The sequence below is a fragment of the Manis pentadactyla genome, chromosome 4, assembly GCF_030020395.1.
Source record: "Manis pentadactyla isolate mManPen7 chromosome 4, mManPen7.hap1, whole genome shotgun sequence".
Lineage (NCBI taxonomy): Eukaryota > Metazoa > Chordata > Mammalia > Pholidota > Manidae > Manis > Manis pentadactyla.
In genome coordinates this window covers 145,317,570-145,342,244 of record NC_080022.1, presented here as the reverse complement: position 1 = coordinate 145,342,244, position 24,675 = coordinate 145,317,570, and the positions used below count along the sequence as shown (strand labels likewise).

Sequence of the window (24,675 nt, the reverse complement as noted above, 5' to 3'; positions counted from 1 at the left end):
CTGCTTCTGTCATTTATGGGCGGCTTGCGGGTTGTAGGGTTGGGGTGTTTATTCATTCCAGCATCACTAAGATAATTTAGAAGACAATTGTGGGGGACTGTGTTTTCTTGTATAGTGGCTTACAAGTCCATCAGTATGTGTCCTTCTGACCTGAAAAAAGATGTAAAGTTGTCTTCATCCTCTGCCATCCTAGTCTCAGAGTTTTTCTCCTCTCAAGAGCCAACCAAATTCCCAAGATTAACTACCCCGCTGCCCCAAGCATCCCTTAGAGTGATGACAGGGATGCAGGAGTGCCCACAGACTGTGAGGAGGGGGCAGTGACCTGGTGAGGGTCAGAGGGCCTTGGGGCCACACCCTGCTGGAGAGCAGCTGAAGACAGGTAGGTGGGCTGGCTGCCATCCAGAGCATGTAGGGGGCCACCACGCAGAGAATGCAGCAGGCCCCTGCCAAGCTATGGGGCCGGGGAGGGAGCCTGGGCTTGGGACTGGAAGAGCTGGGTGCAGCCCTCCCTGACCCACTGTACATATAGAAATGCCACTCGCTCAAGGATACAGAGCTGTCAGGGCAGCTGAGGGAGCATTTGGAGCCCAGCATCTTGGGTGTAGGCCTCACATACCCAGCACGCACATGTGAGCACATGTGCTAACGACTGGAAGGCTCCTAGTTGAACACCTAAGTGACCATCACTGTGGGACAAAGGGCAGCCCTGGTGTGACAGAGGCCTGGACAGGTGGCCAGCAGCTCCAGGCAGGACTGCGTCTTGCTCCTCCATCTCTGGGCAGCTGGCACAGTACCTGGCCGGCAGTTTCTACTCAGTGAATGCTGTTGGAGTAAATAAATGAACTAGTTAGTGAATGAATGAATGAATGGTCTTGGTTTCACTGTGGCTACTTTGGGGAAGTTATTTTACAAATCTGAAGCTCCCTTTCTTCGTAGAACAATGACTTGATACAGTCTCTGGGGCCAGCTGGCTGGGTTTGAATCCCGGCTCTCCGTTTTTAGGCCTTGAGTAATTTTTTGAGCCCTGGTTTCCTCATCTGGAAAATGGGGGTAATACCTGCCTCATAGGGTTGTCATGAGAACAAAATGCATTAATATCATGTGAGGCACTTAGAACAGCATCTGGTATGCAGGGAGTGCTGTGTAGTAGTTTTCTATTAATATCTTTAAAATGAAGATAACAACATCTTATTATTGTGTGTGTGTGCATGTTGGGAGCCTGGTACATTGTTTTCCCAAGGGTGCCCCTCACAGTACTGAGTCCTTGTGTTGTTAGATGTTAAATGAGAAGGAGTCCTGGGCAAAGTGGGGCAGCCCCAAGGAGCCCTGTTAACACAAAGCTGGACAGGTTGCTCCCGTGCCAGCAGGCTCCATGACACCCCCAAGGGGGAGAGGGGAACTTTGCCAGCTGATTTGACCACAGAGCCCTTTCTCGCTTTCAGAGCAGGATGGGGGGTTTCCACACAACACATTGGGAAGCAACAAATACTTAATCCCTCCCTGTTCTCTTGGAGCCCCGGCCCCACCCTGCTCCTCATATCTGGTGGCCCCCAGGGAAGTGCCAGGATGTGTCCCCTTGGGCTTGAGGCAGTGACCCAGTCAACACCAGAAGGGTGCGCAGCTCCCTGGCTCTCAGGCAGTCCGTGGGGCAGGCGGGCTGTCACCACATCCTCTGGGGTGGGACACTCCCCAGGAGGTATTACAGAGGAGTGCGCCGGCGAATCACAGAGGCCTGGTGTGGGCTGCAGCTGACAAAAATAATGCTGAGCTGGAAGTGGACACCTCCCCAAGGGTGACAGAGAGAAGTGTGAGGCCCTTACTTGCTCACTGTCTTGTATCTTCCTTGTTGATTAGTTCCTGCTGGTTTGCAGATGATTCCAGCTGCTGTCAGTCATCTGGTTCTGCAATGAGAGGCATCAGGGAGTCCTGGGCACAGACCAGCAGATCTCAGTGCAAATCTTGGCTCCACTGCCCAGGCCATGTCCTTACCCCTCATGAGCCTTGGTTTCCTCATCTGTGATTTAGGGGTCGTGACATCTACCTGCAAGAGAGCTGGATTAAAATACATGGGAAGAAATGAAGTGACTGGCACATAGTAGGCTTCCATTACTGGTAGCTGTTACTAATAATAAGCTGTAGGGAAATGATCTTTGGTTTCAGAGCCCATGTCCAAGGCTTCTGTTAGGCAGAGGGGTGTCTCTTCACAGCGCAGGTCTGTTATGTTCCAGAAAAATGGCAGCTGTATCTTGAAAACATTCTTCCTCTTTTCCTTGTTGCTCCTTTGAAATGCCCATCTCAGGAACTTCAGAAAAAACCCCTGCTAATTCACAATCTTTCAGGCTCTCAGTTCTCCATTGTCTGCGTTTGAGTGATCCACAGTCCCATTAAGGGCCTCAGACATTGCTCAAGTGCTTGCTATGTGCTAAACATGGTAGAAGCTGGAGTCCAAAGACCCTAGGGACACAGACTCTGTTCTCAGGAATTGCAGTATGGTAGAGGGCTAATCCCAGCGATACGGTGTGCCCTTTACAATATCAGGGCTTGTGCTTGAGGCAAGGAGATCATGAAGCCAAGGAGTAATTTACTCTCACTGGAGGAGACAGAGAAGGGTTCACCTGGCAGGTCATACCTGAGTGGGGTTTTGAAGGATGAGTAGGAGTTTGGCTAGTGGACAGAGGAAGCAAAATGTTTGATACTAAAAGAGCAACCACATTCCCTTTCTTGAGTCAGTGTGAATCCTCTGCCATTAATAATTTTTATGACTGTGGCTTAGTCATTTCTTCACTCCAGGCCTCAGTTTCCCAATCATAAAATGGGATCCCTTCCAGCTTTAATGCACCATTAATTCATGTCTCTATAGGCCTAGATGATAATTATTTCTAACAAGTTCTCATATTTGTAAACACTTTACAAAAGTCTTTGACCTTTCCTCTTTTAATGAATATCCCAGCTTTATAAACTTGGTTACATTCTCTTCGTTTGACTGAAGAGGAAACTGAGACTTGGAGAGGTAAAGTGACTCCCGTTTGCTGGTAAGTGGCAGAGCCAGGCCTCAAGTCCAGGTCTCTGAACCTGTGTCTTAGAGTTCTCCCCACTGTTCCCCATGACCTCTCCTGCACCACACAAGCCTACAATCCCTCGGTGCACAGAAGTGGCCCTGACAGGTCACTGGCCTTGCCTTGCCTGTGTTCGTTGTTACTGCCGACAGACGGGGAAGAGGAAGAGTCCAGGGTGTGGTGCCAGAGGACCGAGGCCCCTGCTCTAAAGAAATCACTTAAGGGAAAGCAGTTAGCAGGCTGTAGGACCTTGAGGAGTCCAGTGAAAGCTGTTTTAGCCAAAAAGCAGGATAAAGTCTGGGACAACAAGCAGGGACGGTGCAGCCACCCTCGTGAAGCAAAAACTGATACCTAAATCCAGGGCGAAAATAGACCCCAGCTCTCCCCAAATCTCTCCACTCCCTCATCCTGCTTTGGTGTTCATAACACGGGCCATGGATATCATTTGCCCATTTATTTGTTCACTGACTTCCCACACTAGAATGTAAGCTCCACAAGAAGAGAGTTTATTGACCTCGGCCGTGTCTCCCACACTCAAAACAGGGTCTGGCCCATGGAAAATCTGCATTAAATATTTGGGAGTGAATGAGTGAATGAATGAATGGACAAAGGAGGCCTCCACCTGTAGTCAGCAAGCCTTCGGCAAAGTAGTTTCCAAACTTTGTTGCATTGGAAACACTGGGGATCCTTAAAAACCGCTAACCCCTGGCTCCCACCCCAGACATTTGGATTTAGTTGCTCTGGGGCACGACGCAGGTGTGACGTTGACGTTTTTTAAGTTCCCCAAGTGAGTCTGGTGTACAGTGTAGTTTGTGAACCACGGCTTTCCTGTCCACTCCTAAATATCAGAGGTATGGGCTGTCTGGTCTGAGGAGAGGGGGATGGGGGGAGGGTGGCAGAGGCATTTGTAGGAGAGGAGGTGGTGCTCTCAGGAGTTTGCAGACCCCCAACATTACCGAGTAAAGGAAAGGGGAGTTTTCCCTCCTTGCCCTCCCCGCATCCAAGTCAAAAAAAGACCTGGTTTGACTCCGCCTCCCCTGCCACCTCCTCCTCTTGGATGACTGAATGAGTCAGAGGAAACTCGGGTTTTCTCACCATTTTCCCCTCTTGTTGGGTTTGCCTGAGTAAGAAAACCCATTGTTCACGTGTGCATAGGTTAACAAAAATAGAGCTTGGCCTTTCTGAACACTGAGCCTGGACCCAGAGTCAGGTCCCACCCTGTCTACACAACATCCAGCCAGACATTATGAGGGAACCCAGCCCTGGGGACAGACTAGTGAAGGCATCCCAGCCAAAGAACGAAGTGTTTGCCAATGGAAAGGGGCTTCTGCTTCCAGGGCGTGCACTTGGGTCCAAGATCCGCTGCCAGGCTAGCCCAGTTTTGTGGAATGGGAAGGGACCAAGTGTTGTGCTTTCCAAAGGAAAGAATGGCCCCAGTTGCCCTCCTTTTCTGAGGTACAGTGCAGGCCCCCTGGACAAGCCCCTGCTGGAGCTGAAGGCCTCTGGGACTCAGGTGTAGCTCCTGTTTCTCCTAAGTGGGAGATTGGGAATAACTTTCCCTCGAGGTCCAGACGACTCTGCAATCCCAGGGTCCTGCCAACTTCCTTAGTACCTATTTCCCTTTCCAAAGCCACTACTTAAGTAATCAGAGGTTGAATTTGGCCCCTGGAATGGAAAGCTGAGGCATAACAGTCAGGGCTGACTCTTTCTGACTGTGGAGTCGAGGGACCTCTAAAGTGTAGGTGAGAGGTTATAGGTTTGCAGTAAAGACTGAGCTGGCTACATGGAAGGCTTTTCCACACAAACAGCAGCTCCTGGAGATACTGTTTGGGCAGATATAATGTCCAGTGGGTGACCAGGTTTAGCTGTTGTTGACAGCCCTGGTTGATGACTGATGTCTGTCTTAGTCTTAGTGTTAGAAAGAGAGTAATGAGACCTGGCTTTAATCCCAGCTCTGCCGCTAACTTTACAAATGTGAGGGGAGAAGCTATTTCCCACCTTTGGGGTTCATTTCCCTGCTTGGAAAATGAGTGGTTGTACTAGACTAGTGATTTGAACACTTTTAAAGCAACAGAACCCTTTGTTCACATGAAATCTCATGTGTAAGTATGGGGAAAATGAAAGTTCCTATGGCCAGGATTCTTACCGGACCCTAAACTACATGATGATGTAACTGGCCTACTGCTAGGCTACTGATCCACACCCGTAGGCAATAATAGCGACTGAATCACTGTAAAAAGAGCTCTGCCCAGTGCTCTGGGCAGGGATGGAGACAGAGGTGGATTACAGACCTGCAGACTGCTGGATGCGGATGTGAATCTAATGCTTGACCTACCACTGTGAGAATAAAACCAAGTATGTTCCACTGTCATTTCTCACTGAATCTATAGTAAATTTGCCCTGGGGCTGAAACCCTCAGGCAAGGGAGTAAGTCAATATATCATGCAAACAGAAGTACAGCTATTCTGTTTACCTGGAGTACCCCCTTCCTTTTGCAGGGTGTCCACAGAACCCTTAGGGTCCCAAGGAACCCAGTTTGAAAACAACTGGACCTGATGCCCTTTTTCCCAGCTCTGGTATTATTTGTATAGCTGTCTTCTGTTTGTTCATTTGGCTAATGTTGGTTGGCATCAGTTGCTTGGCTAATGTTAACACTGGGTAGTGTTCAGAGAGCTCATTTCCTATTATAGTGATGCCATATATGTATGATTAGCCTGTCTCTCCGTATGGTCCCAAACATGTGCAAACATTGCTTCTTTATACTATCTGATGTTGAGCTAACTCCTATAAGGTAACAGCAGAAGGAAAGTAGACATAGGTAGATAGCTGTGGTACAGAGAGAACTTACTACTCTATTGCCTCAGCTGGTCCACCCAAATGACCAGGTGTTTTCTGCCCCTGTCACTCTCTGGAGAATAGTAACCCCTGCTTGTCAGCGTTGTGTGTGCTTCTCTGTGACTTGGCATTCAAAGTGTTGGGAGTGTTCTCATATCAACCGTGGTAGAATCAGTTTCATGACATAAAAAGAATTAATCAGAGTGACTTGCCCATCTGAAAATTATCCTAGATGCATTTCCTGGCAGCGGGTTTCTGTTTTTAATGAGATTGTTCTTTCTCCTGAAAAGGCAAGTCACATCCCTTCGGAGACTCATAGTGCTGGGCCACTGTGAAGGAGTCAGCTCCCTGCCACTCCCCATCCCTGTGTGTCTTACCCCATCAGCAAAGCTCCTAGTGGAGCAGGAAGGAGAGTCCCCCCACTGGTAGGAGCCTGAGCTTCAGTTCCTTCTTGTCTGATACCTCACTGTGTAGCTTTGGACAAATTCCCAGCCTTCTCTGAGCCTCTGTCTTCCCATCTGTAAAACGGGGGAAAATACATTAAATACTTGTCGAGAGGGTCTTCTCATCTTAAAATAGTTTGATTCTTTGACGTCTAAAACACAGCTATGCTAAGCCATCAGGGTAGCTAACTCAAGACCCTCCTTGCCCTAAGGCTCATAGGTGGGGCTGTGCCCAGAAGGCAAGACTGTTTCCTAAAACTCTCAGCCCCACTTGAACAGGGACACCGAGTCCTCTGGGAGCCCTAGCCTGGGCTGGAGCCCTCAGTTCCCACAATTCCATTTCAGATAGTCAGCCTTCTACCTGTCCACCCCCATCACTCCCACCCCCCACATGCAAACTATCACTGCTTCCCAGAACACTGTGGAAGATACCAGGCTTCTTCTGAAAGTCGGTGTCTGTCCTAAATTCTCCCACAAACTTCTTCAGGTTCTACTCCTCACATTGGTTCTTCCCACCCTCTTGCCATATGGCAATTGAGAATGGGTACTGTTTATTAAGCACAGCTATGTGCCAGGTCCTATTCTCAGTGTTTTTTGGGTCCTGATGAATTTGATCCTCATGATAATCCTAAAGTTTATACTATTCTCTCCAATTTACAGATGAGGAAATTGAGACGCTGGGAATTAAACGTGCCTGGGGTCATCCAGCTACAAGGTGGTGAAACCAAGCTGTGAGCCCCGGCTCCAGCCCTGGAGCTCACGCACCTAATGGGCAAATCGTACCTGGCCTGGTTCACTCTGCCAGTAACAAGTAGGAGCTTCTCTTTATTACTTGCCCGCTACAGGAGGCATTGGCCTGGACACTTATTTCATCGTCTCATTTAAACCTCACAACTGGAAGAGGAAAGGTCTTGTTTCCATTTTATAAATATGGGAACTGAGGCTCTGAAACATAAAATGACTTCCCCATGTTCAGTGGTAGAACTGGGCAGGCTTCAAACTCAGAAGTGCTTAATGATAGTATCTGTGACTGTCCCCTCTGTCATGCTACTTTTCAGGACAAATACCTGGAGGTGCTCTCCCACCTTTGGGAAAAATAAAGAGGGACCACTAGCACCAACTCCTCCATAGAGCTCATGAAAATTTCCATCAGGCTGTCCCTGGTAAGCACAGGAAGGGGACTTGACAGTTTGACTTTCTCTAATGACCTTTGCTGGTCAATGATCACCTTAGGTATGTGCTTCCCTTCTCCAGTTCTGGGTGATCCTGTCATGTGACCTGCTTTCTGGATCTCCAGGGTCCTTAGGGGCAACATAAGACTTGGGAAGGAAGGGGGGAAACCAAAATAGAACCCCTGGATTCAGCCACACCCTGAAACCTCATGGGTGGCTGAGCTAAGGTCTCTCTGGGTGGAGATAGGAAGGCAAAGCAGACCTAGAGTGCATGGGCTCATTCACGTGCCACACCTTTGATGATTGCCTAAAATTAAGTGCACACACTGTGCCAGGTGCACAACAACCCATGAGGTAGACTGTGCCATTCCCACTTTACAGATGAAAACACTGAATCTCAGGGAGGATACGTAACTTGTCCCAGGACTCAGAGCTGGCAGAAAGGATTCATCCCAGGTCTGTTTGATGCCCAAACCCGTGCTCTGTATGATCCACCACAGTACTCCTGTGCAAAGAGACTGTGGAGATAGTCACAGACAAGGGTGAGAGTCAGTCTGTGGCTTCAGCACATAGATCTCTGAATGGCAAGGCATAAGCACAGAGGAGAGGGCCAACTGTGGTGGAGTTCCCATCTCATCCCACTGCTCCAGCCTCCTCTCGCCTGGAGCCCTTGCCAGGAGGTCCCCCTCTAGCTAATGCTGTCCCATTTGGAGAGTCTCCAGTAGGTCTGGGAGCCCCAGTGGGTTTTGCCTCAGAAACAGGCGCTGGTAAACAGAGGAGCAGCTGGGAATTTATTTGCAGGAGGGATATTGGGGAGAAGGAAGTTGAAAGCACAAAGCCAGAGAGAAGGGGGCAGAAAAGCTGTGTGAGAGAGTGTGTGTGCTGGTGCTGGACCAAAGGACCCAGCTGCGCAACGGGCCTTGTGCATTCCAGAGTGCTACCATGTTGGTCAATGAGGACTCAAGGAAGGCAAAGGTGGCCTCAGGTTGGCCTGAGCCAGATAACTAGGAAGATAAATCTGATCCCCCAGTTACACAGTGCAGCATCAAGTCAGAGGCAAACCACATTTGCAGCATTTGCTACTTATATTTTTGCCTTTTAATTAAGAACGCAGTGAAGAGTTATGAGTGGCTCACTTTTTACTTAAATTATATTTACTAGGATTCAACAGAGGGGTCCTCCACCCACCATTTTTTTTTTTTAATCTCTTATTGCCACTCGGTTTTTGGTACTCCTGGGCTGGGTATAAAGACAGCTTTGACTTTACACGAAGATTGGGAAAGCTGTGAGTGGGATGCCGAATCAGAATTAACTTAGGAGGCTCCAGACTCGGGCTGCTGGTGGTGGCGATGCACGAGGGTTAGGGGGTTGGCAGGTCTTGGTTCAGTGCCCAAAGGTAAGTCTGGAAGCTCTCGCAGTGCGGTGACGACCAATGGTGAGAGTGACCTCGGACGGGCAGCGCTGGCCACAGCGCCTGCCAGGCAGACGCGTGAGCTCACTAACCCCGTTTTTCAGAATCCTGGGGTTCCGGCGGCACAAACCCGGACGGATACAACCTGGTGGAGCGGGAAAGGGCTGGCCCACGGGAGCTCCGCCTCCGGAGGCGCCCGTGGAGGGGGTCGCCTGGGCCCGCCCCTAGCCGTGCGGCCATTGGTCAGTGCTGCCCCACCTGCCTACCTTAGGGGCGGGGTTACCTGGGCCCCGTCCCCGGCGGCTCGGGTTCCCCGGCAGCTATTCCTCCTCCTCCTCCGGCTCCGCCCCCGGCGCAAGGCCCCGCCCCTTCGATCCCCTAGCCCGGGCGCCACGTGATGTCACGGCAGCTTTGATACAAAGAGCCCTTCGGCCCACGCGGGTCTCCCGGCAACGGGCGCGGGTGGGGGCGGGGCCGCCGCCTTCAACTGGTGCGGAGCCGCGCGAGCTGCGGACGCGGCCCGCCACGGATGCGCACCCTGCCGGCCCCCGGTCGCCAGGTAAGCGGCAGCCGAGGGGCTTGGGCTCGCGGGGCTCCGGCGACCGCACCTGGCCCGGCCCCGCGGCCCAGGGGCCAGGGAAGTTGACGGAGCGCGGAACTTCGCCGCAGCCCGGGCGCCGGCACCAGCTCCGGGCGTGTCTCTGGGTGCCGGCCGGGGTTCCGGTTACCTGCGTGCCGGCTCTGGGCCACGGAGGAGAAGCCGCTGTGCCTCTGCTGTCCTCGCTGCCCTCGCTGCCCTCTCCGGGCCCTCTGCCTTCACCCAAGTGCGAGGGTGGGCAGGACTGGGGAGGGTGGCTGCTTCCCTCTTCGGCGCAAACTGTTTTTAAGGGGTATCTAGTGGGCCGGGAAGGAGACCCGTTCGCCAGGGCGTCTCCCTTGGGGATCCCGCGCCCCGGCGTCCCACCTCCGCACCTCGCGCACCTGCAAGCTCGGGAACGGTGTTGCCTTAGGGGATGTACTCCCGCGAAGTTTCTCCGTAGCCCTTGGCGGCTGCACCGAGTTCGTTCCCGGGCTTCTCTCTTCTCTCCTAGGGGCAACAGGGAGGGCCAGCCTGGTTCGGGGTTTGGGGACAGGGCCCTGCGCCTTCCCAGCCGAGGTCATGCCGAGGCCGGAGGTGTGTGCGGATTCACGCCCAGCGCTTCGTCCCCTGGGCCTCCGAGCCGGCTGGTACGCCCGGTAGTAGTTGCTGTTGGAGCCGCGTCTCTTCGGGCGACAGGCGTCTGTGAGGTCTCAGGGGAGTAGCCTTCGGGGAACCTCGTCTGTGCTACGCGAAGCCGGCCCCTCCTCAGCCGCGGACTTTATCCTTCTCATCCCTGCATGCCGTCCAGTGTTCCTTTTCCCCATTTATTCTCCCCAGCCCTGCTTTCCCACAGATTGCTGGATGTGACACTTCACTCTGCCCGAGGGAGTGCCAGTGTTCCTTGACTGACTTATTTATAGGCTGCCTCCTCAAAGGAGTGTGAGGGGGCTGGGTTCTTGAACTCAGCTTACACTTATTGGCTTGGCAAACCCTTGGTCTGGTTCCTGCAGATCCCCCAAATCTCTGTCCTCCCCTGGGTGCTAATCACTTAGGCTCTTGGGAAGGGAGTGGAGCAGGCACATCCCTTAGGGCATCCCCAGGGCCTTCCTCTGGTGGAATGTGGTTCCAGTGATTGCCAGGTTAGGGAAAGCAATCTCAAAGGGGAAGCTTATCAGATGTGTGCACATCAGACCTTTGCAGTAGGGATCCCTGTCTCCCTCCCTCCCTCCCTGTAACCATCTAATTCAGCCTTGTGGAGTCCTTGAGTCACTGCCATGGTCTGAGGTCTTGCTACCTGTCAGGCACCACCAGCTCTCCCAGACTGGCCCAAACCTTACCCTGCCGAGCTGACGTTCATGCAATGCTGATGATGTGCACGGGTGCTTATTCGAGGAACCTGGGTCTGATTGCTTCCTGCCCAACTTCCCTGAGCCCTTAGGCAAGTTGATGGGGTTTTTTCTGTGGGGTCCCTGCGACTTCACCATGGTGTGTGGCCTGGAGAAGCTCTTGAGACTTGAGTAGCAGGCAGCATAGCTTGGGCAAATGCCTGCTGGGGAACAGCTTTGTAATGGGGTGGGCGGAGCAGGGAGGCTGGGCTTTGGTGGAGGAGGTGGGCTGAATGGACTAAGGCCAGTGTGAGAGATAAGACTGCCTAGGGCCAGGTAAGCAGTCTGGGAGCCATGACCTTTGCCCCAAGGAAGACCAATGAGAGAGACTACCTGGAATCTTGTCCATGGAAAGGACTTCTAGTCAAGTGAGGGAAGAAAAGGAGAAGCAATTCGGGGGCCTGGAACAGCCTGCACCAGGGAGGCTCTTGACTCAGTAACTGGGCCTTGATGGTATCAAATCACTGGCCTTTTGAATGAGAAGGAGCTCTCCTGCTGCCCAGTCTCCCAGCTGGGTTGATCGGTAGTCCTTTCCCATGGCCAGCTGGGTATAAGGCATGTTGATGTGGCAGCCCACCTTGCGTCTTAGTGGGCATTGTGTGATCATCTCTTCGGGATGTGGGATCGCATCCTCCTCCATCAGATGGCATTCCAGAGCACAGATCCTTTCCCGTTTGTTTGCCCAGCCCCCGCCCAGCACATTGCCTGGTGTAGGCAATTCATTAATTCAACTACCTTCCTTACTGTCACTTAAAATACATTTGAGTGTCTAATTTGAGCTGGACTCTGTGCTGGGCGCTGGAGATACAGCAGTGAACATAACTGACAATCCCTGCCTTCATGGAGCTCGCTTGATGGCAGAGGGGCAGATCAGCAGCTCCGGCAGGCAGAGTGTGAGATGCCAGGGGAGTGGGGCATTGCTGGGCAATGTGGGGTGTTTCTAAATAGTGGGCAGGGAAGTCCTGGCTGAGAAATTGGTGTCTTGACAAAAGAGGTTCAGGCAGAGGGCGCAGCAACTCCTAAGGCTCCAAGGTGGGGTTGTGGCTGGGGAAGCATGGCCAGCTGTGATTGGAGAGTGAACCAGATGAAGGGCAAGTTCAGAGAGATGGGTGGGGGGTGCAGATGCTAACAAGTGGCAGCCCAGAATCCCAGGAAGAGAAAGGGAGGAGACTAGCAGCACAGTTGGGACGAAAAATCCACTGGTACAAAATTCATTTCACTGCTCTGTCTGCTCCAAACCCTTGCTGTTGAAGGTGTTACTTGGGGAGATGTGTGTGTATGGCTGCTGCTGTCATAGACTTTCCTGCCCTCACGCCCGGGTTGGGTCAGATAAGCCTGTGTGTGTGAATGTGGAAACAGTTCTTGCCAGTCTCTTACTTCCACCACACAGATCAATACCAGCAGAAACCACCCTGGTGGCATGCGCACAGCTGCATCTCAGGCAGAGAGCACTGCTGGGCTGTCTCCCTGTCCCCACAGGCCAGTGCTGTCAGGGACGCAGCAGTCCTGTGCTCAAGACCCACAAAGCAGCTGGCAGCCTGTGCCTGTCTGCACACGGACCAGCCCCTCCGAGGACTCCTGAACTCGCTGGACCCCAGGGTGCCCGGCTCTTCCCCTTCGCTCCCTCCATCCATGGGCAGTGGGCAGCACAGTTCTGTGCCTGGTGTCCTGAGAAGCCCAGCACAGGTACTCATGCACCTGGGCAGCAGCTTTGGGTCTAACACTGGCCAGCCTAGGCCCTCACGGAGAGCAGGGGGCATGTGGGTCCGTGCGTGCATGTGTGTGTGTAAAGAGGAAAGAGAAAGTGGACAACCAGAGGTGTGCACATCCTTGGAGGGTCGCATAGCAGTCTGAGGAGGCAGTGTGGTGGCCCAGAGCTGGGGGATGGGGTGGCCTCTGGCTCCAGCTCCATCTGGCAGCTGGTACTAGTAACACCAGTGTTTTTAACCCCTCTCCTTAACTTCCTTCAAGAAATGGGAAGTTCTCTGACTGTTGGGCATATTCTTAATATTCTTAATTGATTCAGTCTGCTTCATCTTCTGAGACAAGGGGTTTCTTTCCCAACAATGTAAACATGAATCAAATGAAAGCAAGACTCTGTGGCAGTTAAATCTGTGACTGCTCATGGGAGCATTTTTTTTTAAGGGATCAAAAAGAGGAAGGCCTAAACAGAACTCGAGTGTGGGAGAGTGGGTGGCAGTGCTCACACCAGTGAGTCATCTCTTATCACTCTGCCCTTCTCGCGCTCCACAGCCTAAAACCATGAAAAGGGACCCCGGGTTCCAAGTAGCTGGTGCTGTCTGCAGTGGACTTGGGACAAGAGAGCTGGCGGGGAGGTCTGCCCTTTGCACCAGACTCAAGTCTCTCTCTTAGCACAGGAGCAAGTTTCTCCTTCCTGCTCGCTGGTTTTCGTGGGAGAGGTACCCACCTCAGAACACAGGTGCCTTCATCTCATTCTCAGTCACCCGATGTTTGGGGCCAGAAAGCACCGGGTCTAGATCCCAGCTCTGCTGCTTGCTCATGGCGGGACTTTAGGCAAGCTGCTTCACCTGCCTGAGCCTCAGTTTTCCCACCTGTAGAATGGGGTTGATAGTAGTATCTACCTCATAGGGTGACAAGTGAAGAAAAAATGAGCCGCTGTGACCTAAAATACCCAGAGTGGGATCTGACACTTGCTCGGTTGGCACCTGATCTGGATGGTTAGGTAGCTAGAGACACAGGATAGCCCGGCACCCAAGAGCCTGGACCCCAGAGTCACGCCGTGTTCAAATCCTGGCTCTGCCAGTTGCTGCTTGTGGAATCTCAGGCAAATTATTTACTCTCTGTGCCTCAGTTTCTTTATCTGTAAAACAAGAATGATGCTAGTACCTCCCTCATAAGGTTGTTATGTGGATCAAATATGTAGATGTATGAAAAGCACTTAAAACAGTGCCAGGCATAAGAGTGAGCTGTTACCTTTAGTTTTCACAAGCTTCTACTGGTTTGATCCTTGGGACCCGTAACCTTAGCGCCTAACAGATTTCTCTCAGGGAATGTTGGTGCTGCAACAGGAAGGCGGCAGGGGAGAAACCCCACTACCTGAGGGCCTTCACGGGAGAAGCGAAACTCCACGTTCTCAGCTTGTCTTTCAATAAATGAACTCAGCCTCTGCAGGTGCAGGCTCAGAGCCAGAGCGAAGTGACTGGCGCCTGCTGGCAGTCTGTAAATGAGATGCAGAGCATGTTCTGAGGTGACAGCCACCTCCCTGGGGCTTGGTGTGGAGCTGCACCTGATCCTTCCTCCCAGAGGCTGCCTGCCCTGCCAGCTCATGGCCTGTCTACCAAAGAGATGGGGGCTGCCCCTCTGCCCACCTGTCCTTCAGCCCCTTCTAGGGCCTGCCTGCTGTCCTCTGCCCAGCCTGAAGGCTGGCTTGGAGCAGTGCCTCCCATCTGCTGCTGCCAGCCCACGGTATCTGCTTTATTGAAGCTCTGTGGCTCTGGATAGCTGCAGGGCCCAGGAGAACTGGCACCAGACAGAAAGGTGCAGGCCCTGCAGTTGCCCTGCCACGCTTAGTGAGCACCTTTGGTAGATGTCCAAGGAGCAGACCTACCTGTTTGGCAAGCTTGGCTGCTCAGAGGTCTGTAGTGCCACTGAGGTGAAGCTGCCCGGGCCGGCAGGTGGGTGGTGGTCAGGACAGCCTCTGCGTGACAGTGTGGGGTGACCTTTGGTTGATGGCCTCCTGGTGAAAGGAGGGATTTTGTTGACAAGGCAGATCTGGCCAGTACATTTTTGTGTGATTGTCTGTGAAATTGCATCAGTTATCAGCAGAGAGGGATCTTGCAGCAGCAGGTGTGTGTGCACGTGTGTGTGCATGCGCATGTGTGTGCATGCACACATGTACTCATGGAATCGTCTACCCTTCAGGGCACACACAGTCTAAGGAGCTGGGACTGAATTCTCATTTCCCCACTTAAACCCACACTATTATAGATCCTGAGACACACTTTTTCATATTTCCACGTCTCAAGTGGTTATGTGTTGTACATACATGGTGTGTTATGATTGACAGTGCCATCTCTTTCATTGTGTACTTGTTAAAATCAAAGGCATCTTGGATTTAATGAAACATAGAAACTAGGTAACCTCTAGAGAGTTTCTATAATTTGCCCAGTTTCTTTGAGGAAGGGAGGAGAGCCGCCCTGTAGTGGTAGGAGAAATCTATGAGCGGCACTACAATGTGGTCCAAAGGAATGAGCTTGGACATGAGGCAGGTTCCAGCTTTACAGCTCATCAGCTGTGTGACCTTGGGAAACTAGAACAACTTCTCTGAGCCTCAGGTTTTTCCTCCTTGGACCACAGCTCCATAGTCATCATAATTGTTGCAAAGCCCTTTTCCCTCTTTCTCTCTTCTGGGTATCATCTAAGGTCGCACTGCCCCACTCCACCTGAGTTAAGAGAGAGAATGAGAGGAGAGAGGAAGTCACTGACCTTCCCAGGGTAGCAGAGGGAAACTGTGGTGTTATGCAGCAGTTTCTTGACCCAGTTTCTAATCCTTGAATATCTTTTCTTTCCTTCACTCCTCCTCACACTTTGCCTGAATTTTCATTTTCACATGTGTTTCCTTTTAGCAATTTTCTTTCAAATCTCCCTTTCTGTGAAACCTTCCCACATGTAGCCTGTCTGAAGCTCCCGTGGGGGGATAGGGGAGGTACCTGTGCCCTGCGGCTAGGGTGGCAGAGGCCCCAGGAGCATCAGCCGACAGTGGTCAGTGGCCCAGTGTGTTGTGGTGCCTGTAACTTTCAGCTCAAATCCAAGTGCTGGTGCCACTAGCTTGCTGATTCCTGTTCCTGTGGCCTGCAGGGCCCTCTGGAGAGGCTGCTCCTGTGCTGAGTGTTGGACACTGCTACTGCCAATAGTATTCTCTAAACCCTTCTTGCTGTGTTAAAATTCAGCCTCATTCACATCCTCCCCTGCTTATTACTCTGTGATCTTTTTCAAGTTACTTAGCCTCTCTGAGCCCAAGTTTTCTCATCTGAATGGTGGCTGATGCATAAAAACATCTGGCACATGGTCAGTGCTTAATAGATGTATTCTTTCCTGGTTTTCCTCAAATATTTAAAATCACCTTATGTTTCTTGAGCTAGGTGCCAAGGGCCCTGAGGGTGTCAGCCAACAATAATTGCCTGCGACAGATGGAGGAGCTTGGGGCAGGGAGCAGCACAGAGAAGGCACAGGGACCTGTGACAGCAGGATGGCTGGGCAGCAGGGGGCAGGGGTGGGGTGAGCAAACCGTTCCTCCACACCTGTGGGGTTTGGTTGATGAGGTGGACTGCTCACTGAGGTAGGAGCACGGCTGGGGGAGCAGTGGGCTGCCTTTGAGGCACTGGGAGACAGCCATGTGGCATGTGCAGGAGAAAGTGGGCCATAAGTAGTGCCCCTCAGAGATGCTGGCTGGAGAGAGACCTTCAGAACAAGAGGTGGTTTTAAACTTTTTGCCAGAGGTCTCCTTTCTTGAGATCCTGAAGACAGCCAGTAGCCCAGCTCCATCGGCTTTGTGCAGTGTTGGGGGTTCGCAGCCCCCTCCTTGATGAGGGGGCATTTGGTCTGTGGCACAAGGGTGAATCTCAGACCTTTGCGTGTACTGAGGGGTGTAATGAGGAAGAAACAGGGCATGGGTGGGATGGAACTTCGCTTACAAAGAGCCTGTGTAAGCTGGTACAGTGGCCCCACTGGGACCCCAGGAAGCAAGGCTGTGTGGGTTAGCTCTGCCAAGCTGGGATGGGAGGGTTACCCACTGGGTAATTCTTCTCTCCTTAAAATAGTATATAAAGGGTGACGAAGATGAGCATGGAGCCCTGGTATGTCTTGTGCCCCATCCCCAGCATCCCAGGGAGGGAGTCACGGGAGCACAAAGGGCTCACTGGGGAGCGTGTACCCGCAGGGGGCTGTGGGGCTGTAGGAGCTCAGTTCTGGGCTGGGGGGTGCAGGGCATGTGCATGGAGAAGGGGATTGGGGCTTGCTTAGGGACAGGCGTTTGTGGCACCCGGGAGGTGTTGTGTTTGGGCATAAGGAGCAGCGTGTGCCAAGGCATAGGGATGGTAAAGTTGGACATGAGCTCGGAGCACAGGGGGAAGGGGAGCGGCAGTATCATGTCCTGAGGCTGAGACCCGCCGGATGGGGCTGCGTGCTGGGCTGAGGAGCAGGACCTGGTTCTGTGGCCATTGGGGGCCTCGCCGGCTCTCTGAGGGGGTCCTGATGGACGGTCAAGTAGCCTTGACTCCCTGGGGTCCTCCTGCCCCCAAGCCCCAAGCTGTGGCTTGCGGTCAGATCTCATGCTGTCTCACCTGTCCCACTGCGGGAGAGTTGGGACGGGGCCTGCGCTGGCCCAGCCCACCCTTAGCCCCAGGCTAAGCTCCAGCCAGCTGTGCTTTGGCCATCCCTGTGCAAGGCAGCAGGCCCTGGAGCACACAGCCTGCGTAGCCGGACCTGGCAAAGGCAGGACAAAGAGGGACACCTGAACTGAGCTGTGCAGCGCTGCTGGGGCTCTGGGCCGATGGGAGGTGCCAGAGGCTTTAACAGCAGGGGCCTGTGCAGGGGGCTGTGCAGGGCAGGGGGATCCCAAACTGCTCCGGAAGGGCAGGTCAGATGGAGCACTGGCCGTAGCAGCTGGTGAACATTGGCGCTCAGCTTGGCCTTCCAAGGCCTGAGGGTTTCTGTGCAAAGACAGGGTGGGGTAGGCACCGCCCTGGCTCTAGACTGAGGGTTAACTGTGCCCTCTCCCCAGGAAGTTCACCTCACTTCACCTCACCTCATTGGAGGGCACCCCGCTGGAGGAGCGCTGCTCAGCCCGCCTGCTGGACCCTCAGAGGCAGGAGAGCCGGCCTGGGGCTCCTCTTATCATGATAAAATATGGAGCCCCCAAAGCAAGCCCCACAAGCTCTTGACTATGTGAGTAATTAAGTGCTCACTTCAAACAGCCACATCTTTAAAAGCTATAATTTGTAGCCCAAAATAGCTGCCGGTTCAGAGAGCCAGGAGAGCCCTTGATGTGTGTCCCTTTCAACCCACCGCCTGTTAATTCACTTTTGACATTTGAGTTGCCCAACACCTGGCTGGTGGTTTTCTGTGGAGAGCCACAGATACAGTGGCTGGTGGGAAGTGGAGCTTAGATGGAGTGACTGAAGTCAGGGGGTTCCTGATTCAGGGTCACATGGCTCCTTTTTGTGTGACACCAAAGGGACACAGAAAAATCCCCGTGTAACGTCAGGGTAAGGTGGGTTAAACTCTGGGCACCATCTCTAAGGAGTCAGTATTTACTTGCAGGGATTTAGGGGAGGAAAGTGAGACCCCCTTGGTAAGCACCCAGCACACACTGACCCCACGGGAGGTGCTTCCGAATGTCACCTCCCTGTCCTTTCCATCAGGAATGGCCCCACCTGGCCACTGGGTGCAGACGGCTCTCACGTATGGTGGGTGTGGGATCTCAGCTAACGGGAAACGCCTCCCTTGACCTGCAGCTTCTCTGTTGGCTGACATGCCTGGATTCCTGGGGCCGGATGCTGGCTCTGGCTCCCAGATGTGGAAGCAATTTTAGTTCTGTTTTTCTGATCCCCAACAGTTTGGCTCCCAAGTCTCATTTGAAAATGAAGACTGTGGGCGCTATTTGGGGCACAGGGGTTAGACGGGGAGGCCTCTTTCCTTTTTTTTTTGTTCAGGAGATAAATTCCCTGAGGCCCTCAGATCTGGCCCCAGGGTTTTGTTGAGACAGTCACACCCCATCAAGGGCTTGGTCCCTGCAGGAGCTGAAGCTTACCCTGGGTCCCCCCACCTGGGGGGGTTTCCTTGGAAATGGGTCATTTGGCCAAAGTCAGCTGCAGTGTCTGCGAGGCCCCTCAGTCGCCATTATTGACCGTGGATGGCCAGCCTGGCGGGAAAGGGGTCTCTGGTTCTGGCCATGTCAGAGGGAGGCTGGTGTCACAGCAGAGTGAGGTGCCCACGCGTCCTAGGAGTGGGTGAGGACCTCGCTTCCCAAACCAACCATATTAGAGGGAAGAAATGTGCTCTGGGTTCCCAGTAGCCAGAAATACTAGCTGGCATGGAGAAACTGGTAGTATCTTGCTCAATTACTAAGCATTGCTGGCCACAGAGGTGGCCTGACCAGGATTAGAGGCTCTGTGGCTTGGGCCTGTGGTTTCAGGGTTAACTACTGATCTCATCTCTTGTAAACACATCTCTGTTTAGGTAAAATACTTTTACATTTGTATTCTAACTACTGAATACAGTTTTGGGCAAACAAAAATTGCCTTTGCAATTTGAAACGTCTGGCTAAACTGCACATACACTTCTTTAAAATCAAAATATGATACCTGTACTGTTGAAAGGACACAAGAAATGGAAATAATTTACTTAGTTTTGAATATAAAGAATGTTTACAAAATATCATCCTGATAATCATAGAACCATCAGGCTTCAGTTTCAGCAGAATATAGTCTCTTTAGAAGCAGTACATCTCAAAATGATCCTGAAGGAGAAGTCCACATTTCTTTTGAGGAGAGCCCCTCCCCCAAGAAGCAAAGAACAGAAACCACGTTTTTTGATGCAGCTCTGGAAAGCCAGTAGCCCTCTTTGGAGGTCAAACTGAATCGACCTTAAAGGAATTTGCTTTTGTTCTCAGGGTGGGGAAGTGGTTGAACAATCCAAGCCGGGCTGAGGGGTTTCCACGAAGATGTCCTAGAGGAGGAGAAGGAAAGCGTGTTAGTTTTCTAGGACTGTCACAGCAAAGTACAAAGGACTGGTACTGGGGTGGCTTCACACAACTGAAATCTATTTTTTGATAATTCTGGAGTCTGGCATCCGAGGTCCAGGTGTCGGCAGGGTGGGCTGCTTCCGCGGCGTCTCTGTTGGTTCGCAGATGGCTGACTCGCGTCCTAATACCGCCCTCCTCATGAGGATGCCAGTCCTACCCTGGTGACCTCATTCTAACTTCATTAGCTCTTAAGACCCTAGCCCCACAGTCACATTCTAGGTTCCTGGGGGTTGGGACTTCAGTATGAATTTAGGGAGGGGAGGGGCAGACACAATCCCACCTGGAACAGAAAGGTTCCCCGGAACCATCCTCCAAGGGAAAGAAGAGGAGGGTGAGCAGAGCCTGGCGTCCCGGGACAGCCTGAGCGGAGGGGAGGCAGCTCTGCCTTCAGGCAGAAGCCCACCATTGATGAGGGCTCTTGGCCAAATGATCTATTTGGAGAAGTTTCTTTTTTTGTTTAGATGAAATTTTTCTCAATTTTATGTGGACAGCTAAATAATGTGTCACATGACTGTATTTTTGAAAAGTAACAATGTCATGATTTCTTTTTTTAAAAATTTTTTATTAAGGTGTGACTGATACACACCCCTACGAAGGTCCCACATGAAAAAACAACGTGGTTACTACATTCACCCATATTATCAAGTCCCCACCCATACCCCAAGGCAGTCACTGTCCATCAGTGCAGCAAGATGCCACAGATCCACTCTGCCTTCTCTGTGCTACACTGTTGGAGAAGTTTCTAATAATGTTACGATGCACGGCTCCCCTTCGGAGGTGACTGTTCTCACAGCTTGAGCCACCATTGCCGCCTGGTCCGGTCACTTGGAACCTAGGCTGCTCGTCATTTGGTTCTGATTCTTGTGGGTTTATTTTACCCTTGGAGGTTGTGTTGGTCCTCCAGCCTCCCTATTTCTGTTGACTCTACCTCTAGGATAGCATTCTTGAAGGATGGCTTCACTTTTTCATATTCCTTTTAAATGGAGCTTACACTCCATTAAGCTTACACTTTTCTTTAACCGGTTTCAGCAAGTTTGAGGCAACTATCTTTCACGTTTCATGTATGGAAGGTTTCCTTCTAACATACTGAAAAAGTAAGACCAGTGAGAATGGATGATGGGAAGCTGCTGAGCTTGGGGCCTGGTCACCAACCTGCATAGTTTCCCAAGGTGTGGCCGGATGCAGTTCTCTGCAGGGGTTCACAGCACCCCCTGCTTCTCCCGTGGCTCCAGAGCCACCGTGCAGCCCCTCCAACCGCCCGTGACTCCATCAGCTACACACAAGTGCCCCCATTGTTTCTTGTTGCACCCAAACCAGTCCTGCAACCAAGAAGGACCATCACGGAGCTGGTTGAGAAGGAAGCTGGGGCCATTAAGAATTTGTACGCCCTGCTTGCTCGCCAGTGCTGCTATTTGCTTTGTCTCCGTAACTTTTGTTCTGAACCATTTGAAAAAAAATGAGGCAAGACACTATCAAAACAGGAGACATCTCTCCTTTCTAACTATGTATCATTAACACACTTAACAAAACCAAGCATGATTCCCTAACATCACCTAATATCTGGTCCATATTCTGGCTTTCCTATTTGCTTCCAAATGTCTTTTACATCTGGGTGGGTTGCTTGCTTGTTTGCACTGGGATCTGGTCAAGGATAACATTCAGTTTCTGTGCCCTCACTGTTGGTCCTGGAACAAACATCAGCATCACCCAAGAACTTGTTAGAAATGCACTTTTTAAAACCTATTTCAACTTGTAGACACAAACATTTTCAGACCTCACCACAGACCTACGGAATCAGAAACTGATTCAATCCGAGTTTTAACAATCCCCACCCCCACACCCCTAATGCACAGTGTGGTTTGAGAACTGGTCTAGAAAATCCCCTTCCCTCTTCCTTATGGTATTCTTGTTTTGAAAAGAGCAGGCCAGTTGTCTTGTAAAAGGTCCCACCTACTTCCTGTCTGATTATTTCCCTGTGGTGATGTGTAACTTGCTCTTCTGTCCCCCATTTTCCTGTTTCGTAGATGTTAGATCTTAAGGCTTGATTAGAATTGAATGTTTTGTTAAGACTACATGATAGGTGATGCTGTGTCCTTCATGTCATCTCAGGAAGCCACAGTCTGATTGTTCCCTGTTGTGGTGCTAGGTTCCATCACTGCATTAAAGTGACAATAGCCTATTTTCTCCATGGTGGAGGTACAGGGTGGGGGTGGGGGTCAGGGTTGGTGTTTTGCGGTTACCTACAGGGTGATTCTTTGGTACTGTACAAATATGCAATTGCTTGTCAACCTTTGATCTAATGGTTTTATTTTGTAGTTATTGGGTATAGTGTTCTATTGTGTCAGTTCAGGTCTGTGTTGTTCAAATCTTGTCTCCCTTCTAATTCTCCTGTTTGTTTGCTCCATCAATTACTCAAGAGAGGTGAATTAAAATCTCCAACTTCTCAGTTAAGTTCGAAGTTTTTTCTCATATATTTTGAAATCATGTTATTAGGAGTGTGACATCTTGTTAAATTGATTTTTATCATTTTTTAAATGACCCTCTCTTTTTTGCCTTAAAGTGTCCTTTGGTATTAATAAAGCCCCTCCAATATCTGGTGGGTGTGTGGTGTGGTGTGTTTTCATTCTTTCATTTTTGACCTGTCCTTACACTTAAATTGGGTCTCTTTAAAAAAAAAAATATCTTGTAGTTGTTTTTTGTCTAGTCTGACAATATTTGTCTTTTCATAGGATGGCTTATTCCATTTTCATTCATTACATTACTGATATGGTTGAGTTATTTGTTATTCACTCCCAATCTGATCTTTGATCCTCTTTTCCTTCTTTTTGCCTGTATTCTTTTTGATGTCTTAAGCACTTTTGAATTCCATGTTTTTTCTCCATGGATTTTTCAGTAATATATTTTTGCAATAAATTTGTATTTTTATTTTTTACCCAGTAATTTTTCAAGCATGTTATTGGAATGGGAGGGGCTCAGTGGAGATAGAGGGTTCAGAGTATCTCCCAGGAGAGCGCATGGCCTCACTGTGAGGGGTGTTTCCACTGGGGTCCAGGTTCTGGCCCATAGCCAAAGGGGCTTGAAAACCAAATCGTGGCCTTTCCTACACTCCTGGGACTTGAGTGCCTCTCATGCCACATTTTTGTCCCTAAATGGACATACAGAGCCAATATGCCAGCTGATTGATTTATGGTGAGCATTGTACTCTGCCAGCAAGCTTGGGTAGCCCTTCTCTCCCTTTGTCAGCAGGTTCCTGGGAAGCTTTCCCTGATCGTGCAGGTGGGCTTGGACACAAGGGAGCTGGTTAGAAGGTCTAAATGGATGTTGAGTGGTCTCAAGCTCTGGTGCCAGCTGAGCCGGACCCCATAGCCTTTGGGGTAGGCTTGAGATGCGGGTCAGCCAGTCAGAACACCTCTGGCCAGCGCCTGGGTGGATGCTGCCAGGGTCTGCTTCAGACCCCCCCTCCCAGCCCCTGGCAGGACACATTAGATCCCTTAATACTTCCAGTCCCTGGGCTCTGTCACCCTTCAGGAAATTTGCCTGCCTCTGGTCTTCCTGTAACCAGCAGGGTGCTGTCTGACATCCCTTAGTTCCGAGTTTTTCTGGGAGCTCCATCATGGCCCCCACCCTTGCACTCCTTAGCAGCAGCCTGTGTGTGATGGGGGGAGGGTGTGTGAGCTGGGGAGACACAGTTTAAGAGCTATATTGAAAATACTGAGAACAAGGCAGTGCCCCTCCCGCTGCAGCAGCTTGTGCAGCAGCAGAGCTGCCCTCTGCCCGCCTTTGCTCTGTCAATGGCATGGGAGTTCTTGAGAAACACGAGAATGACTTCTTCTTTCTCTCTGTTCAGTATCAGCCTGAGGTTCCACAGCCAGTAGGGCCCAGATCCAGGGCTGAACCAAATCTGCCTAGAGCCTCAGTCTCTCTGTCTGAAAAATGGGGTGATTTAGTATCTCCCTCCAGGGGTGATGCACAGATCGAACCCTCTTAGCATTTCTTGCTTGAGACTAATGAGCCCCTGAGGAAACAGTGGTTGTTCTGTTGTCCCCCATCCTGGGATCTGCAGGTCCACTTGAGGAGGAAAATAGTGTACCAGCGGGGCACCTACACTGAGATTTGCTCCTGTCAGCTCCTGTGCCAGGGCAGCGAGCCCAGCTGTGGTGGGGGTGTGTGGAGCTGCTGTGGTGGGTCCCGGAGCCCCCAGCTGAGAGGAGAGAGCCTGAAAGCTGCCTTCGCTACCACTCACTGGGAGGGAGGTTGGCTAGAGGGGGTAGTTTCTGGCCACTCTCTGACCTGGCCCCTTGGGATGGGAACTGGCAATCTGTCCTGTCTCCCTGACCTCACCCCTACCTGCCTGCCAGAGCAGGAAGCTTGGGCTACAGTGCTTCTATCCCATAGTAGGAGGCCTGCCCCTAGGGCTGGCTGAGACAGGTGGTGAACCCTAATGGCTTGGTGACCTGCCCTTGGCCTTATATCTGAGCCTAGGTTACTTTTGTTCAGGAGGCAAGGCTGAGTGAGGCACCAGCCTCCCTGTGTGGATAAATAACTCCCCCTTTATTCCCACCTTTGCCCCTTGACGGGCATGTTTGTTCAGCCAGGATCACCTATCAGACACTGATGAGCACCAGCTGCCTGTCTGCAGAGCAAGGCCTGGCTCCAGGGCCCGGTTGGCAGTTGCAAGCGGGAGCCAGGCACAGCCTGGGCTATTTACTGATCTCTGCTGCATCATAATCTATTTGTGATGAGGGCCTGAGCCACTGCAGGTAGGGAATCTGCCCAGGTAACACCATCACCTGCCTGTGGACCTGGGGGTGTTGGCATCCACAACTTAACTCCCTAAATTGCACCTGCCACCAGTGGGGAAAGCCCAGCAAGACCCTGGCCAGGCCTGTCACCGTTCCTGGGCTCTTGGCTGGCTGGGAGTGGGATGAGCTGTTCATCCCGGCCCCTGCCCCAGGCCTGCTCAGCTTCGCCCAGGCAGCAGCCCGGCTTCTCCCCAACACTGGGCCCC

The 24,675-nt window shown here is 51.6% G+C and overlaps 1 protein-coding gene and 1 long non-coding RNA gene across 9 annotated transcripts in view; one reads left to right on the top strand and one right to left on the bottom strand.

Moving 5' to 3' along the window:
• RAB11FIP4 (RAB11 family interacting protein 4) overlaps window positions 1–24,675 on the top strand; it is a 117,374-nt gene that overhangs the window by 72,261 nt on the left and 20,438 nt on the right. Inside the window, exon 1 of one of the 7 annotated variants that reach the window (XM_036906302.2) lies at window positions 9,311–9,476. The exons of the other annotated variants lie outside the window; for them this stretch is intronic. Within the exon in view, the coding sequence (XP_036762197.2) occupies window positions 9,447–9,476 (30 nt within the window). The 5' untranslated portion in view covers window positions 9,311–9,446. Of the gene's footprint in view, window positions 1–9,310; window positions 9,477–24,675 lie in introns of those variants that run through there. 7 annotated transcript variants of the gene reach the window in all.
• Window positions 1,856–12,187, bottom strand: LOC118922968 (uncharacterized). Of its 2 annotated transcripts, none has more exons than XR_008997244.1 (4): window positions 9,646–12,187; window positions 6,269–6,409; window positions 1,990–2,052; window positions 1,856–1,901 (listed from the first exon to the last, which is right to left on the bottom strand). It is a non-coding gene; the product is annotated as an uncharacterized LOC118922968 (long non-coding RNA). The 2 variants fall into 2 exon arrangements; XR_008997243.1 differs by having other exon boundaries at window positions 1,990–2,041.